Below are 19,214 nucleotides of genomic sequence, written 5' to 3' on the forward strand. Positions count from 1 at the left end.
TCTATCTATTCAAAAAATAAATAAATAACGGCAGGAATGAATTAGGAAATGAAAAGTACCAAATAATTAAAAACCGAAATTCATTTAAATTCCAGCATTTCTCACTCAAGTGAATAGATGTAATTGTAGGGAATGAAATGAAATGAAATGAAATGAAATGTGAAATGAAATGGAATGGAATGGAATGAAATGGAATGGAATGAAATGAAATGGAATGGAATGGAATGGAATGAAATGGAATGAAATGGAATGGAATGGAATGGAATGGAATGAAATGGAATGGAATGGAATGAAATGGAATGGAATGGAATGGAATGGAATGGAATGGAATGGAATGAAATGGAATGAAATGAAATGAAATGGAATGAAATGAAATGGAATGAAATGAAATGGAATGAAATGAAATGAAATGGAATGAAATGAAATGGAATGAAATGAAATGGAATGAAATGGAATGGAATGAAATGGAATGAAATGAAATGGAATGGAATGAAATGAAATGGAATGAAATGGAATGGAATGGAATGGAATGGAATGAAATGGAATGAAATGGAATGGAATGGAATGAAATGAAATGAAATGAAATGGAATGAAATGAAATGGAATGAAATGAAATGGAATGAAATGAAATGAAATGGAATGAAATGAAATGAAATGGAATGAAATGAAATGGAATGAAATGGAATGGAATGAAATGGAATGAAATGAAATGGAATGAAATGGAATGAAATGAAATGAAATGAAATGAGATGAAATGGAATGAAATGAAATGGAATGAAATGAAATGAAATGGAATGAAATGAAATGGAATGAAATGAAATGGAATGAAATGAAATGGAATGAAATGAAATGAAATGGAATGAAATGAAATGGAATGAAATGGAATGGAATGAAATGGAATGAAATGAAATGGAATGGAATGAAATGAAATGGAATGAAATGGAATGGAATGGAATGGAATGGAATGGAATGGAATGGAATGAAATGGAATGAAATGGAATGGAATGAAATGAAATGAAATGAAATGGAATGAAATGAAATGGAATGGAATGAAATGGAATGGAATGGAATGAAATGAAATGGAATGAAATGGAATGGAATGAAATGAAATGGAATGAAATGAAATGAAATGAAATGAAATGAAATGGAATGAAATGAAATGGAATGAAATGAAATGAAATGGAATGAAATGAAATGGAATGAAATGGAATGGAATGGAATGGAATGAAATGGAATGGAATGAAATGAAATGGAATGGGATGGAATGGAATGGAATGGAATGAAATGGAATGAAATGGAATGGAATGGAATGAAATGAAATGGAATGAAATGAAATGAAATGAAATGAAATGGAATGGAATGAAATGGAATGAAATGAAATGAAATGAAATGGAATGGAATGAAATGGAATGAAATGGAATGGAATGGAATGGAATGAAATGAAATGGAATGAAATGGAATGAAATGAAATGAAATGAAATGAAATGAAATGAAATGGAATGAAATGAAATGAAATGAAATGAAATGGAATGAAATGAAATGAAATGGAATGAAATGAAATGGAATGAAATGGAATGAAATGAAATGGAATGAAATGGAATGAAATGGAATGAAATGAAATGGAATGAAATGGAATAGAATGAAATGGAATGAAATGAAATGGAATGAAATGGAATTTGAAATGAAATGAAAAAGAAAAAGAAAAAGAAAAGAAAAGGAAAAAGAAAAGAAAAAAAAAACAGATGAAGTGACTATGAAATGATTGTTGTAGAATTTTGGTGCTATTAAAGTAAGTGCTGTTATATTTGATTTGTTGAAGAGGAAGCGATCAAATAACACATATTTCAATAATGAGAAGCTTATTTCGAAATGTTTGTGAATTATAAGCACTCGATGTTAAGCAATCTCTAACACCTTTTTCACAGGCAATTGGTAAAAAGTGAAAAAGAATATTTGAGGAATAGTGAAAAATCTTAATAGCAAACAAAAATTTTCAATTCTCATCACTTTCTTCAATTATTAGGATACATTTCGTTTGTTAGCAATGATTTGTAAAAGAGGTCAAAAAAAATTTTTTTTCTCAATTTTCATTGTAGGAGTTAAATTTGATTTAACAGTTTTTAAAATTACTGCGCTAAAAATCATTCATCTATCATCATTTTAACCATTAACAAAAACAAAAAGTCATCTTTCAAAGTTTAGCAAATCCAAACACAATTAAAATAAATGCTTCGCAAATAGCACTTATTCGAAATTTTCTTACGACATAAAATATTTGTTTATGTTATTTGCTATTTTGCTAGGCTGAACCTAAATTAATTTCAAAATTTCGATTCTAAATGACTAATTTAATCACAATTTTATACCTGCTTTATTTGTATATAATGTTAAAATGTATGTCATCTAGCTAAAGTAAAAACACAATTTCATTTTTCTTTTTTTTTAAATGAAGTCTATTTTCATCTTATAATTATTTCACAGAAAATCAAAAAGAATGGGTAGATAGGTTTGCTCTGATCCTATAAAAGTCCATTCCTTGCAAAATTTAATCTAAAATTCAATTAGAAAATGGAAGGCGAAGCTACTACTTTGTCCCAGAAACCTCATTTGAAGCAAAACTATACGTCAAAAAATTCATTTTGTCTACAGAATATTGGGATAACAAATTTCAAATTTGTGCATGTCAATGGACTACGAAGTCCAAAATTCATAATGCAAAGAAAAATGATATAAGTTGAATGGTATAAAATGCCAAATTGATATTGTTATTGAACCTATCAAAGATTCGTTAAAAGCTGCCGGATGTAAACAAAATTATTTCGAATTGCTAAACCTGTCTTTTTTCTTTTAAAAGGAGTTTTCTTACTTTTTTACAAAAAGCATAGGAAAAGGAAAAGATTATCAAACTTTGTAATTATGCCACTTCAACTTTCCAATTCCATGATGGAAATAATTGAGTGAGTATGCAAATATGTTTGAAATAGCCGGAAAAAAAAATTGTGACTTCTTAAAAATGAGATAGATGGCATCTGATGGTAATGACACTGATTCAGTATTTATCATTTCAATCTTCTTTTTTTTCCTTTTTTTTTTTTTTTTTTTTTTTTGGGGGGGGAGGGAGGGAGTAGAGGGGAGAAAGAAAAATAACAATAACTTTTCGTTTAAAATTCGAAGTTTAGAGTTTTGAAAAACTACCCGAAAGCTTTCGTTTTATTTCTGAATTCAAAAGCTTACATTTGTTTTATGTTTTCAAGACAATCAATTTCTGGTCATTTATTTTGTTGGTAACCATAAGAATTATCCATTTAACTATTCCATCAATTATAACATTGCTTTTAGATAATCTTCGTCATTTCATAAATTGTTTAACTCATATTTAAATTAATTGACAAATTTATTTGTTATGGCTAGCAATCAACCACATCAATGAATTTCTTGGCGTGCTTTTGACTTCGATAAATCTAAATGTTTTTGTAATTAAATGATGAATACGTTCCGATAATTACTTCGTTTCTTATCCATTACTAAATGAGCCATATGTTTATATATATATATATATATATATATATATATATATGAATAAAAATGATTGCGTAAAAATTTAGTATTTTTGACTGAATTTAAAGTATATGAATTTTTAAAAGTAAATTTTAATTTCAGTTCAAGGAGTAACAGTTATAAACTTATGACTTGAAATGTATAACATTTGTTAAGTGGAAAAAATGGTGGGGAAGTGAGGAATGAAATTCAGCAATGTAACAAATTTCAATGTGAAATTAACTGCAATTCAGCATACAGTTTTTAAATAAATTATCAAAAATATTGAAATTATCAATTAGTTCAAAAAATTTTTTTGAAAAGTTTTTCATCAAAAAAGATTAAAATTTTTAATTAATTTCTATATTATAGATTTAAAAAAAAAAAAGGCTAGCACTGATTTCAGCACATGTCTGTTTGCTTCAAATTACATTAAAGCAAATAATGTCAATTTTCTAAATGTATACATCAGCATTGTTTGCTTCAAAATTTCGTCTGTTTATTTTTGATTTGGAATATTTTGTTTGTTGCAAAAAAAAAAATTTGCTAAAATAAGTATGAAAAAAAGTTTGTCGAAAAAAACTTTGAAAATGTGATCGACTGATTGCGGGGCGGAGAAGGTGAGTTAAAAACAAGGGAGGAAAGAACTAAAAAAAAACGCTATTGTTTATTGATCATTTTGTTTATTATGTACAAATGAAACTAGTAGTTTTAATTGAAATTGAAAACTGTTGATGACAATAAGCAAATAATGCATCATTTTATTCCAGTGAATAATGTGTCATGATTTTTTTAGTTCTTTTTTATTCAAAATAAATTTATCACATTAGAATCGATTAACTGTATTAAATTTATATTACAATTTGCACTTTTTATAATATTATTTTGTTAATCAAATATTAATATTGCGCGCACGCAAACGAAAGAAAAACATTAAGTTCATTTGAATAAATAGGCGAAATTTCCCTTTTTTCTCTTTTAATAAAAAATAAACAAAAAAAGTTGTTAGTCATTAGAAAGAATTAAAGAAATCATACCAATCATGTGTCGAATTTTATTGTTCTAAATAAACATATATATAACATATTTGCGGGTAAAAAAAAATTAAATGAATAACAAGACAAACAATAATACAAAGTTATTTGTTCATCTTGTGGAATATGGAAAATTCTCGTCATCGCGAGAGAATCTTGATAATAATTTCATACAAATTACAAAAGTTTTTAATCATAATATATTGAGAGCAGAAAGAAATGAATGAGGATAATCAAAGGAAACGTAGTTTGATCTTGAAAATACTGAAATTTCGAAAAAAAATAATATATGAAAATCTTCACTTAAGAGAAAAAGAGCAAAAAAAATTACCTTTGAAATAACTTAGCTAATATCATAAAATTATAAACATATCGAAATGAAATAATTAATAAAGCAATCATTGTAACATAAATGTAATTTTTCTTCGAATTAAAAAATGATATTATTATTCGAATTTCGATCATTATATCATCAATTGAATGTTATGCCTAAAAAAACAAGAAATTGAAACAAATAACTCATTCACATCTAAATATTTAAAAAAAAAAAAAAAAAAAAAAAAAAAAACTTAAAAAAGCAATTTAAGCAATCATTTAGCAAATAACCGAAGTTAACTAATAAAATTAAAAATAACTGAATTGTATTTCAAAAAAAAAAAATAGAAATTAAAAGGTTTAAATGAAAATTAAGATTAGAAGTCCATCTGATTTTCGGTCAGAAAAAGAAAGAATTACAAGAAGGCGAACGACAAAGTTAGAACGACTTGGAAAATATATATATATGTATGTGTGTTTGTTGGACACTATTGAAATGTTGAAAAGTGTTGAGGAGGAAGTGAACTCTAAAGATGAACGAGCTAAAAGATGCTATCAAAAATCTGAGAATGTAGCTAAACAACATCAAACGTTCCATAATGGTCTGTAAACATAATAACCTCATTCATTTCAAGTTGCTATTAATGATTATAGATACTTGAAGAAATTGAAATGTGAACTATGAACTATGATATCATAAACATAAAATATTTGTGATACATTTATTAATCATTTGAATCTTATTAATTCTGAAGTGAGAATCAAATGATATTGTTTCGCGGTGATCGCTTCTGTTTTCTCTTTGTCTTAGGAAAGGAAAAAGAATTATTTATTTTGGGGTGCAATGGAAATTTCTGTTTTTAGACACTTAAATTCATTTGGTATGCTTAATAGTTAAAAGCAGTAATAAGATTAGTAACAAATATAATATTTTCGAAATATGTAAGTGATAATGAGAGCAAAGTTTCATGAAACGAACCTTATAATTAATAATAATAATAATAATTATAATAATTATTATTAATAATAATAATAATAAGGAAAATTCTAGCTACTCTGAGGAAATTCCAAACTTATACATGCATAATAAATCATTTTTTTCATGATTTCTTTGTGTTTTGATAATATTTAAAAAAACTTGTAGAAAAAAACACATTTATGTTAAATATTGTGATCATTTAGCATAACATCAAGGAGTCTCGAATGCTTTAAATAAAATAATACCATTTTTATTGTTATGAATTGATTACCGGGATAACTTTATAAATTCCCGATATGGTATGATTCACAGGACCGAATAAAATCGTTATCGTTGATCATAGTTATAAGAAAATGTTAATTATCTCTCAATTTAAAAAAGTGTTCATTTCTACCATTCAGGAGATTTAAAAAATCCATAGTATAATAAGATCAAAATATTTGTCAGTTACGAGGATTTCGAGTAATATGAAGAAATTAAATTATATCGATAATTTCTTGGAAATTTCAACAAAATTATAGTTTCGAAACAAAAGTAATACTGAGATTTTGAGCAAATAATTTGGCCATTCTAAGATAAAAATTATCAGTAATGTGTTTCATCTCATCAGGATATGTGAATTGATGTGCTATACTTGATTTATTGCCAAATGAAGTTTGAAAACTTGAAAAGTAATGCAGTATTTTGTCCGTCATTATCGTACTTCCATATTTTTTAAATTTTTACATACTCTCATGAAAAATACAATATTTACATTTGTCACTTAGTTCGTGATGACTGCTTGTCATGTTTATTTTTCTGTATTTGAACTGTAGAAAAGCTAATTGCTAGAGATATTTCGAAATGTAAAATTTTCCTCAGGATTATAAAGTTCACTCCATACTTTATGAACAAGTTCCTCACTCAAACTTTCATGAATTATATCAAGTGAAAAGTCAAAAGTCAGCAACGTAATCAATGACTTCCTTCCTATTTAAAAATTTTTATCCATTTCTTTTTATCATTTCTTATATATTTATACGTTTCTGAAAAATGTTTAAAATTGTATTTTATCCACATTTTTACACCAAATTAACAACAAAAAAAATATGAAAAACATCGAAAATTAAAAAAAAAAAAAAAAAATGAAACGGCACTACTCGTAAATACTCCATTTCAAATAAATTGAAAATAATGATGCAGATAAAGCTCTTCAATCAGAAAAGTAAATTTTTAAAAATTTTAACCGATAAACTATATTTCATTATATGTTAATGTCACCTAATCAAAAAGTTTTTTTTTTTTTTTTAATGGATGAATATTGATGTTTTTTTTTTTTTTTTGATGGATGAATATTGATTCGTATAGTTTATCGATCAATACAAAAAAAATAGCAATATTTTTTCATATTAAAAAAGGATAAAATTTGAACAAGCAAAATAATTTTATAGTACTTTATCCAAGAACTAGCACAAAATTTTGTTTTCTTTTTGAGGAATGAAGAAGTGCTAAATGGAGGAAGAACAGAAGAAATTTTTTGTCAACTTAGGACATTGGGAGGCTTCAAAAGCCATACCTTAAATGTGTTTAGAGAATAAGTGCACTTTCGACAAAATCAGAACTTATATTGAACAGGAAGCAATTTTAAGCTCATGCTTCAAAAATATTTCAAATTTCAGTGCGAAATTTAGAAGTTCGGAAAGCAGTAAGAGCAAAAAAAGTAAGAAAAATGAGGTCTGTCAAAAAAAAAAAACTTCCACCACTAATTTCTAAAATCTTATTTATTCTGGATATAAATACACAAGCATTTTAATAAAGATTTTACAAATTCAGTAAATTCAAAAATAACATATTACATGCTTTTTTCAGTTATTTAAGATTTTTTGACAATATGTTTTCGATTTATTCATTTCATTTACAAAACCACTAATTTAAAAAATAAGCAAAAAAAAAAAAAAAAAAAGAATGAGATCTAATTTGATAAAGGGAACGGCTTTTCTGATTAAAATTAAAAAAAAAAAAATTTATTCAATTAAGCTTTAACATTTCGTCCTTACCTGACTAAAAATTTCGAAAATTCACCGATGAAAAAATAATTTGAAAAACAAACAAAAACATAATGCAACGAGATAACATCCATACTTTTCAAAAAGCGAATAAAATTAAAATAAAACAAAAAATTGAATTCCACAATAATGTTTCGCCTAATTCAAATTATTTATGCATCTAATGGAATAAATCAAATATTGATAGCATATGTAAACATTCAAAGAGGCAAGAGAGAGAGACAGGAGAAAGGAAAAAAAAAAAGAAAAAACAGGCGGAAAATGAAAGTACTAAGCTCATCGTACATTAACGAAATAAAGAATTCCTTCAAAATAATTATAATTAATTATCATTTTGCACAAATGTGAAAAAGAAAGAAAAAAAAAAAAACACAAATATTTTTTAGCAAAAAAAATAAATCGTTGCTTGTGAATATTAAGGATTGAGAAATATATAAAAGTGGAATGATTTTATAACTGATAAAAGGTGAATTTCTTTGTTGTGAGGATTGATCGTAGCACAGAGTTGTATCATCAAATGATATCCTATTTCATCCCATAATGAAGACACATTTCAAATGTTTCTCTTTATGATGAAAATTTAAACAATCAAAATAAAAATAAAAATTTGGGCATGCTTCCGTGCCTTACTGATGTTTAGTTTAACTTCTCCTTAAATTCAAATCTAATTCTTATTAAATTTAAATTTAATTTTGAAATAGAACCATATTCAATGCATAAATTGCACCAACAACAACCAAAATCATTTTCAGTTTTCATATTAACTTGTTACATATATATATATATATATATATATATATATATATAAGCTGAATTAATTTTTTTGTTATATACTGCAAATTATTCTATTATAAATTAATAACCCGAAAAAAACAATATTTCATTTTAAATGTTCCTAAAATTATCAATAATTAATAAATTATCATAGGATTGATTTGTATCGCTAAAGACTAAGCAATGAATTAACTTTAGCAACAAAAACAAATGATAAGAAAATAATGGGATCAAGCTCATCGTCACAGTAAGAAATACCTAATGTTATACATAAAGAATGGTTACAGTTCTGAAATTATGCATACTAATCATTGGATGAGTCACCTTTTTTGTATATTACCAGTGGTAAGGAAAAATTTTTCTTGTTGTTGTCGATCAAGATTATCAGTCTGACCGTATGCTACTGATACCGGATTATAGCAATGTGTAGAACGATTTTTTAATAAATTTTGATTTATTTCAACGTCAGTATTATCACCTTTGATATGCATCCATTTAGACGAACTTACGTAATCATCTTTTAATTGATATTTTGTTTCACCACCATTTGTACGTCGGATTGGTGTTGGACGTGTACCACTTTCAATTATCCTAAATACAAAAATGATTTGGAAATTCGACAAACATTTTCTCTCTCAGTTAATTTTAATCTTTTGATTTTTTACATTTCACTACTACCAATATTTCATTATATTGTTCCTTCACATCTCAATGATACAGTCTTGTATTTCTTGGCTCTGCTAGTTTCTAAAAAATTTTATTATTAATTTAAATTTAGTAATTTTATTCATATTAGGTCCAGCAAATTGAAGTGCAAAAATTGAAGTACTGGAAAAAGATGAACAACTTACTTTTGCAACTTTTTATCTAGACTAGCACATTGAGGATAGTATGTTGTTGCTGTTGAATTGATCATATAACGATCGCCAAGTTGATTGTTCGGCATTAGTAGCTGTCGTTCAGAAGGTAATGCCGGAGCTTTCGGAGGTGGGAGATTTGGAGGTGGAGGCCTTAATGAAAATGAATACCGAGTGCTTGTAATACCTTGCGCCGACTGACTATTTTTAGCAGCTTGATTCTTCCGTAAAAAATGAATAGCATATGTTATTAATGTAAATACAATAATGAGCACTAGTAGACCACCGTAAAAGTAAAGATTTGACAATACACCATGATCTGATCCTGAAAAAAAAAAAACAATGTATTCGTCCTGAATATTCATTACGTCAGTTGATCTTTTTAAATAACATTTAGCTGTATTAACATTGTTAACAACAAATGAACAATAAATAATCTATCATATGACAATAAAAACTGGTCTTAAAATTCGAAATCAAAAAAGCGAAAATTTTCAAATGCTAACTTGCAATGACATGAAGATATGCCGATCGATAAGCGATATCACCATGAGCATTTGTCACCACACAAAGATACGTCCCAGAATGCTCATATCGTACATTTGGAATGATAAGCCTGTTTAGGCTTACACCATCCGATAATTCGGCGCTTGTTTCCGGTTTTTCCAGTAGTAAAAGATGCATATTGTTTGCATGAATTAGTGTTGCATTTGCATTTGTTTGACGAATTACATTCGGATCTTCTATCCGTTTCAACCACTACAACTATGGAAAAAAAATTTTTTATGTGCCACAAAATGTATTACTCATCTTACTGTTCCATAATTACAGGTCGTTTTTTATTCTGCACAAACATTTCGAATCGTTAAATAGTTTGTTCCCACTAGTTTAATTACTAGTGCTTTTATAACGGTTTATCTCTTTTTTAATTCAACACTAACTTTAAATTAAGCATTGACTACATATGACACTATCTATCTTAACGTTAATATCACTTAAACTTATATGAAAATCCGAACTGGCATCAATTTGAATATTATAGTAACATTGTTTTCAGAATGTTAAAAGTATCAGAATGAGGATAAGAAGTTGATATTAGTGAAACTATATGTGACGTAACCACGCCACCTTTAAGTGCGTAAATAATGATACCTTAATAAGCGGTTGTTGTTGATTTTTTACTTTACACTGAAATTGAGCAGTTCGACCAACTCGAACAGTATTGTTAAAGGGTTCATCAATGACTGGGTAAAGTTGTGCATTTGTCTGATCAATAGACCAGCTTTCACCATCCAAACCTTCGAAGAAATTTTCCACATAAACGTGAAATGATGCTTCAATGCTGCCATGTTCATTTTCTAGCTTACATACATATTTACCACCTTCACTAGGTTGTACATCGCTTAGATAAAGTATTGCCGAGGAATGGTGATAAGTAATTTCTGAAATATTAAAAAATTTTCAAAAAATGTCATTCAGAAAGTGTATGGATTACATTTTATTATGATAATTTGATTTTAAATGACAATTATCATTTTCTTAATTTTGAAAAGTAACTAATTACAAAAAATTTCATGAATTGATGTAGGATAATCGATAATAACTAATGTCATTTCCACATTCATTTCCAAATTAATACCTCGTTCTAGTGCCTTGCCATCTCTTAGCCAAGTGATATATGGCAGTGGATTTCCTTTTGCTGGACATTTTAGCAATAAAGCACCACCAATTGTTATCCTTATTGGATTTATCATCCAATTTCGAATTTCTGTTTCGTTCTTCCACACTGGTGGAGATGCTATAAGTATTCTGTTCAGATGAATAACTAAATATAATCTGAATCCATCAAATTTGAAATATATTTTCCTATTGTATTTGTTTAATTTAATAAATTCCAGTACAGATTAGCAGTGATTATAAATGAATAAACAATAATAGAATCTTTTTGCTTATTCTCCAACATTTGAAAAATCTGAAATATTTTGAGCTGAATAGAATTATTTTTTTTTTTTTAAAACAGATTTATCCACTCCGAAATGTCACTTATTTCATATTCTGTTGAAAAGGTATGATTTCAGTTTATTTTCTGATATGATATGAATATTGTCAAATGGCTCACAGAATTCTTTAAATTTTAAATACTAAAACCCCCAAAGAAACTTTCCTTTCTCACTCATTTAATTAAGAAATTCTTCCATTTATGGATTGATAGTTTTGCTGTTTTCTAATCGCTTGAAGCATTTTCGAAAACTTCGTCAATCATTACCATTCTTTCAAAGCAACAACTCTCAGTCAGATTTTCTCATTTTCTACTTATCTCTCGAGTGATAACACTATTTCCTTCCCTTGTCTCCTCCAGCTGCAAATAAAAATTCCAACTAACTATATTCCTATCCAATGATGTATCAACTTTTAGCATTCACTCGTACAACTTACATTTTCAAATACTGATTTCAAAATATCATCACAGTGCTTGAATTCAATTTGAATCAAGTAATTAAAATAAATTACCATTAGTAGTGAGTGTCAGTGTACTGTCAGTGTTTTCTTCATTCTCCACTGCTGGATCGTAAAAAGTTACGGTGAAATTTAATTCTCGATGTCCAAATCCATTAACCACTTGACATTGATATATTCCACCATCAGATAGCTGAGGATTACGAATTTTCAGTTCACGATCTGATCGAGCTAATTTGAAGTGATTGTTGAAATCGAATCCAATCTTTAGAAATATATGAGATTTTTGAATTAAGACATTTCCGAACAAAGGATTAATGCAAGTAATTTGAAATTTCTGTTGATTGCAATGCTTAATTCTTAAGAAGTTAAGATAAATGGATCAAATATAATTATTTACTATGTCATAAATTAATCCATGTAATCAGTAGCATAAGTTTTTTTATGTCTAGTATTTCTGTAGACCACTAGCTTCCACATTAATGACCTTTGATCTTAAAATGGTTGTAGTATTAACCTTCAATTCCCGCCTCAAGTACACAATTCAGTGGAAATAAGGAACTCCAGAGAAATCAAGAAACAGTATAATAATTAAATTTACGATAAATGATTGCGTTAGACTTCCTTGTGACCGGGAATCATTTTGAAAATGTTGCAAATATATTAAGTGTAATTTAAAAAATTAGCACTGAGTAAATTTGCTTTATTTTAAATATCAAATTTTAGGTTATCAAAATTACTACTTTTTATTTGCAATAATTCTTGTTTTCTCTTTCTTTTTTTGTGACACAAAGACATGCTGAATAAATTCACCTAATACATCCTCCTCTTTTCACAATATTTTCTCCTTTTTCTTTTTGGGGAGGTAATTACCTGAACGATACCCATACAACCAACATAATAATATGAATTAATCGATACGAAAAATATATGAATTTTCTTTTTTTAAGCTAAAATTTTATAAATTTACTAATTAAAGGCACTTTTTTAAAATATTATCTGAGTGACATAGCTTTCAGTGATAAGAATTTAACTGAAGTAAATATAAACATATAACGTGTGTGTGTGTCAAATTGTTATTCATAAATGCAAAATAGTTAGTGGGGTATGGATGATAAAACTTAAAAGAATGGAAAAGGAGTAAGAAAAAGAAAGTAAACTTTGGGAGATGATTGATAAGGTTTAGATGCATTATCAATTCAAATATGTTAGCAGATTCAAAATTGCTTCACAAAAAGTAAACTGTCCTTCTCTTCCATCATTTATTAGGAAGAGAATTTCACTTAGATTGAGAATATGAATTTGTTTACTGCTAGAATTATATTCTTAAATGGATAAATATATTAACTTTCAAGTATTGGAAATGATTAATAAAATTTAATTTTATATATTGATTATAAGAAAAATTGGTTAAGATAAAGGAGGAATTAGCTTTTCTTTCGCATATATTTTACCTTCGTTTAACTCCTTTAATCCATATAATTAGCTATAGTTTTGCAAAATTTAGCATTACTCAACAATATTGCCCCAAATTTCTAATGCAAAACCAATCATCAGAAAATTTCAATTAATTAACAGTAATTTAATTGATGGCTTATTTTAATACTGAAATTTTTATTATATATTTGAAAAGTTTTTTCAACAAATTCCAAGGATATTTTGAAGAGGAAGAGAAGATAGAATACGAGGGAAGGAAAGACAAGAAGATAAAGAGAAGACAACAAAAAAAAAATGGAAAGCTACAGATGAACTTACCGGTTCATCGTTTTTCTTCCACTGAATCATCAAAAGGTCATCGTTCTTCTCTTTGACAGGACAGATTAGTCTAAACTGCTTCGTTCCAACTGGAACACGAAATTCTGTTTGTGACGGTATTGATAAATCTGGTGGAGCTGAAATTTATTTTCTTTCTTCAGTCAAAAAAATAAAAGGTTCCCCAGTTGAATTATTGAAAATTTGACATGAGGAAAACAAATGAGCAATATTTGAATTGATAGATTGCTATTGCAAGATTTCATCGATCATAAAACTACGATTAATGTTAAGTTAGTGTAAGATAATGGAAGAAAAACAAAATAAAAGCAAAAGTTACAATTTTCACTATTTCAATAGAATTTTTTAATCTTTTTCATCTACAACAGTTTTTTATCAATCAGAACAGATATATTCAACATAAATTTAATTCAGCTGAAAGTGAAGGTATGAAAGGAGAGAAGAGATGATAAATTGAAGTTGTAGCCATTGTACCAAAAAAAGAAAAGATCGTTAAATTTGACCTTTTAACTTTAGAGTACATTAAATTCTTTACTGATGAACAATATAAATTATCATGTTTGTTTGCAATTTTTAATCTCAAACTTCCTTTTTTTTCTAAAAATTCTTCCAATATTTCATTTTTTCAACATTTTCTCATCCTCTTTCTCTTCATCTCTCCATTTCATTCGTATTCCATACCCAATGTGCTTTAAATATAAAGCAGTGTGACGTTTAACGGTGATAATTTTGCGAACATTTCAATCTTCTCTCTACCTCTTTCTTCTCGTCACATTGGGGACACTGAAGAACAAGAGAGGGAGAAGCGAAGAAGAGAAGAAAAGAATGGGTCTATTAAATAGCAGTCAGTCCATCAAACGAAAGAATCAAAATTATAATGACATTATCAGAGTGGACGATCTTTAGGAATAGCTAAATATCAGTGGCCAGTTTGCACTGGTATGAAAGAGCGAACAAACGATAATGAAGCAAAATGCAAGCGCCTATTCTATGTGTCATCTTTAAATTCTTCCTTTCCGCTTATCTTCCAACAGCTCCAATCTATCATAAGTTCTATCTCTATCAAGCAACAAGATTAAAATGGCAATTTTAGCAAATTTTGGGACGAAAGAGAGAAAAAGAAAGCTTGAGTCAGTCAGTCAGTACACTGTACTATATTTTTCATTTTTATTTCACCATATTTTCGAATTCAACTGATTCATTTGCTTATATTGGAAAGAACTGTCAAACTTTCATACACACACATACACACACACACACACACACACTCCTTTCATCATTACCCCTCTTTCTCTATTTTCGGGTGATATCTACCTATTAACACACTGGTAGCATAGAATAATTGAGAATAGTAGCCGGAAATAGTAGCAACAATTGAAATTCATTTTTGTTTGAAATATAAATCAAAAAGAAAAAAAATATTGTTTCATATTTTATTCTGAAAATAATATATTGCTGTTAATAAACTACTAATGAATGATTTTGATTTACTCATAACTTTTATAAAAATTACAATTTCATTTAGAAAAAAATAACGACAAAAAAAAAAAATGAAAGAAAATAGATTATAAATAAATTGTGTGCCAAATATAGATTAAGAATGATTATCAACATGATGAGCACTTTTTATTTAATGGATAATCAAATGCATGAATGAATCCATCTGATTTGCTGGAGATATGTTTTTGCTATCGTCCTATTATTAATACGCTAAATGACCTGTGCAAAATTTGAATAATCCGGATGAAATTTTGAAATTTTCAATTTCTACAAAGATCTTTCGTTTTTTTTGTTGGAACACCTTTTTTTTTCCTTTTTGTTTTGAATTTTAGACAATTGGGTTAACTTTATTGTGTATTCTTTTTCTTTTTCTGTATGCCAGCTTGATTTGACATAAAATAAAAAATTTATTCCTCCTCCACAATTTTTTTCGCAAGTAATTTTAGTTGAGCGGTGTAGCTCAAAGAGTGGCGGTTTTCAACAAAAACCATATTCATTCTTTCCTCTCCTATATTGTTATATTGTTGAGAAAAGAAACTGTTTCCTTTTTCCTTCCTTTTTTTTGTTAAATTATCAAAATTTCCCATTTTTCGGAGTATTTTCTATGGTGTCATTTAGGTGCCTTTAATGGAAGTAATTGAAAAGTCTTTGTGAAATAAAAATTCAGTGTTCCCTACCAACTTGAAAATTTTATGCAAATTCATGATAGAAATTGAATTTTAGTGTTCTGAAAAGTATATTCTGTATCATTTGTCGGTACATTTCAAAAAAGGAAGGGGAAAATGAAAAAAAAGAGGACGGAAAAAAAAACCTATTTGAAACTTCACACGTTTACCACTCAGGATTATCCGGACTGTCACCTGAATTCCATCCATTATTTCACTTAATCATCAATTTCACTATTTAATGAGAATTTAAAAAAAGAGAAAATTTGGAAATCACCGCTTTTTCAGTTTTAAACATCAAACACTGTCTGTCTGTCTGTTCATGGCAAGCAAAACATAATCAGTGGAGCAAATTTCCAGCTGATAAAAAGAATTTGAAAAGGAAACATGTTGCAGTGTTTGTATCGAGCACGCGCATATCATTTAGTAAAATATCAAACAATTTCGTCAAAATTCTCAGTTTTTTTCTTTAATTGGCAACATTAAGTATTCTTAATAGTCGAACATTTAATGATCCGAATAAAATTCACATACTGAACTAACTATTTCAATTGTACAGAATTTTAACAACAAAAATATTGATTAAAAAATGGAAAATAAAATTCCTAAACATTAATTTAATAATTATTACACAAAGTGGCTAAATTTATTTTCATTACTCAAGCATCAAATCATTTTGTCAACTTTTTATTTCAATGTTTTTTTCCAGACATTATAAAGCAGAACAATTTTGAAACTTCTACTGATGCCTGGCATTTTAGAGAAACGGATGATAATTTGACTCTAAGCTGGTGGACGATCTCAGGAGAGTTTGGAAAATATTATAAGTGGTCAGTTGTTGTGCATCTCACTTCAAACAGACATACATCAGTCATTTTATACGAAAAATGACCTTGAATACCTCAACATCGCAACTATTCACTAAATTACAAGTAATTATTAGGAATAAGCTATTAAAAATTTGACCAACTGAAGCAGGATAAAATGGAATAAGTTTGAAAATTAGTCAGCAGCATAATGGAAATCTTCCGGGCAACTCTATTCGGAAATATTCACGCTAATATCAGGAAATAATGTGAATGAATGAGTTGTCTCCCAGATCTCGATGATTATTCAGATGAAAATAGGTTATCTTTCAATGACAACTTTATATTCTGATTGCTTTCTAAATTCCTACAGAGTGAAGCTTAAACTTATCAAAAGATTTGAAGTGTATGAAATAAGAGAAATTATATTATTCACATCTGGAAGGTAAAAGTTGTCAAATTCGGAATAAATCATCCGGACTTCTACTTTTGTAAAATTTCATATTTCTGATTGCATAACCGTATAATTATCGAATTGAGAAATTGTCAAATTGTCAAGGGGGGGATAAGTTACTTAATTATTTTATCTATACTAATAACAATGCTAACAATGTTCTGTAATATCATCGCCCCATTTTAACTATGTATTTTCATTTTCATTTTTTTTTTTTCTACCGCCATAATTATTATGCCATTCTTTCATGGTAAAGTAGTAGAAATTTAATCCATTAATGGCTGCAATGTTATTTTTTAAACTTTTACCTTAGAAAAACTTCAGGAAAAAAAAATTTTTTTTTAAATCAATAAGACTAGAAATTCTATAATTAATCCCAATGAAAAACATAATTTAAATATCATTTAAGCAACAAAATAAGACGATACAATTAATAATTTTTTCCTGTTTTTGTTTTCTGCAAAGATCAAATAGAAGTGAAGAATAAGGAGGCAGAAATTGAACCAACAAGACATAATCAATAATAGGAAATAAACTAACATCGATGTTCGGTAACTGCAGCTGCTGCTGCTGCTGCTGCTGCTGCTACTGCTGCTGCTGCTGAATGAGTTTGTTCTGGAACAATTAGCAGAAGTGTGGTAATGAGTGGTAAGGCAATAAAGAATGATGAAAATGATGATGCATGAGACGAAGCAACAACATAAATGGTTGCCGTAATTGTAGCAGCTGTGGCAGCAATAGTAGCAGTAGCAATGGTAGTAGCAGCAGTAGCAGTAGCAGTTGTTGTTGTTGTTATTGTTGTTGTTGCTATTGTTGCAGCAATAATACTCGACAAACAATACTTCATTCGCCACAAACAATCTTCCCGCTACCCTCCTGCAAAAATAATTTATTGCCTGAGCAATAAATCTATTTCGCTCCTGTGTGCACATTTCAATTCTCCGCCCGAATTTATTAGCCCACTCCCTATCCCGCCTACCATCTACCCGCACCTCTCCCCTCCACCACCCCGCGCCTCACCTCTTCTACCTCCTTTTTTCCCATCCTTCATTTCATCGAGGACACAAACAACCTTGTATAATGTATTTAGATATGATAACCACTTCTTTCTACTGTCCTGTGCTCTTTCTCTTTCAATTCCTCCCCCCGCTTTTTCTTTTTTTTCTTCGCCGTAATTTGGCGATCATTCCGTAGATCCCGAAGGCCAAACCCAAATATTTTATCGATGATCTCATTCATTGGAGATAATTGCTTTTATTGATGTTTTGTACACCGTTAGGGAACGGTTAAATTTTTCAGAATAATGGTACTTAATGAAGTATTCAGTTGGACAACTAATTAATTAATTAATTGACTGACTGACTGAATTTAAATTCTACGGAACTACCAGTAACGTTCAGGTAATCTTTGATACTTGAAATTTTCTATCCAGTCAATAATATGTCACTAAACATGTTCCGTTCGTGCTTTCAACCAGTCTTGATGACATTCTCGTCCCTAATTTTCGCGCGTTTTTAGTGAGGAAAAAATGTGGTGCTGCTACGGCTGGCAAATTGTTGACAAAATTCATTTTTCCTAAATGTTGCAAATAAAGAAAAGGACGAAAAATTAAAACTAAAGGTTTCGTTAAAATATAATTGAAATGCTATGTAATGCTCAAAAATTTTTAATATCTCTTACAAAAAAAAAAATAAATATAAATATTTTAACAAGTATTTTACGTAAATTTAAATTTTATAATACTGGGACAAATTAAATTTGTTACGAGTGAAATGACTTCAAATTTCATAAATTTTTTCTTATTACTGCCGGAAGAAACACATTTGATATTATAATGAATTTATTATAACGGGTGGTTAGATATGAATGAGTGACAAATAAACGAAGTCAGAGAATAATTTTCAGTCATCCAAATTTTTAGGAAAATATAAGGCTAAAGAGAAATACAAGCATATATATATATATTGATGGAGAATGCTAACATTCAGCCAATGAAAGCTTTTGAGAATGACACATTT

At 28.2% G+C, this 19,214-nt stretch overlaps 1 protein-coding gene across 1 annotated transcript; it reads right to left on the reverse strand.

Moving 5' to 3' along the window:
- Window positions 1-9,004: 9,004 nt before the first annotated feature.
- Window positions 9,005-18,043, reverse strand: Bma-igcm-4 (Uncharacterized protein; the record flags this gene model as incomplete). The annotated part of the gene is made up of 8 exons (XM_001897693.2): window positions 9,005-9,275; window positions 9,536-9,866; window positions 10,048-10,300; window positions 10,694-10,983; window positions 11,181-11,339; window positions 12,053-12,263; window positions 13,754-13,890; window positions 17,737-18,043. The coding sequence occupies 8 exons, from the start codon at window positions 18,041-18,043 to the stop codon at window positions 9,005-9,007; spliced, it is 1,959 nt and encodes a 652-aa protein (XP_001897728.2).
- Between the last annotated feature and the right edge of the window lie 1,171 nt (window positions 18,044-19,214).

Source organism: Brugia malayi (genome assembly GCF_000002995.4).
Source record: "Brugia malayi strain FR3 genome assembly, contig: Bm_v4_ChrX_scaffold_001, whole genome shotgun sequence".
Lineage (NCBI taxonomy): Eukaryota > Metazoa > Nematoda > Chromadorea > Rhabditida > Onchocercidae > Brugia > Brugia malayi.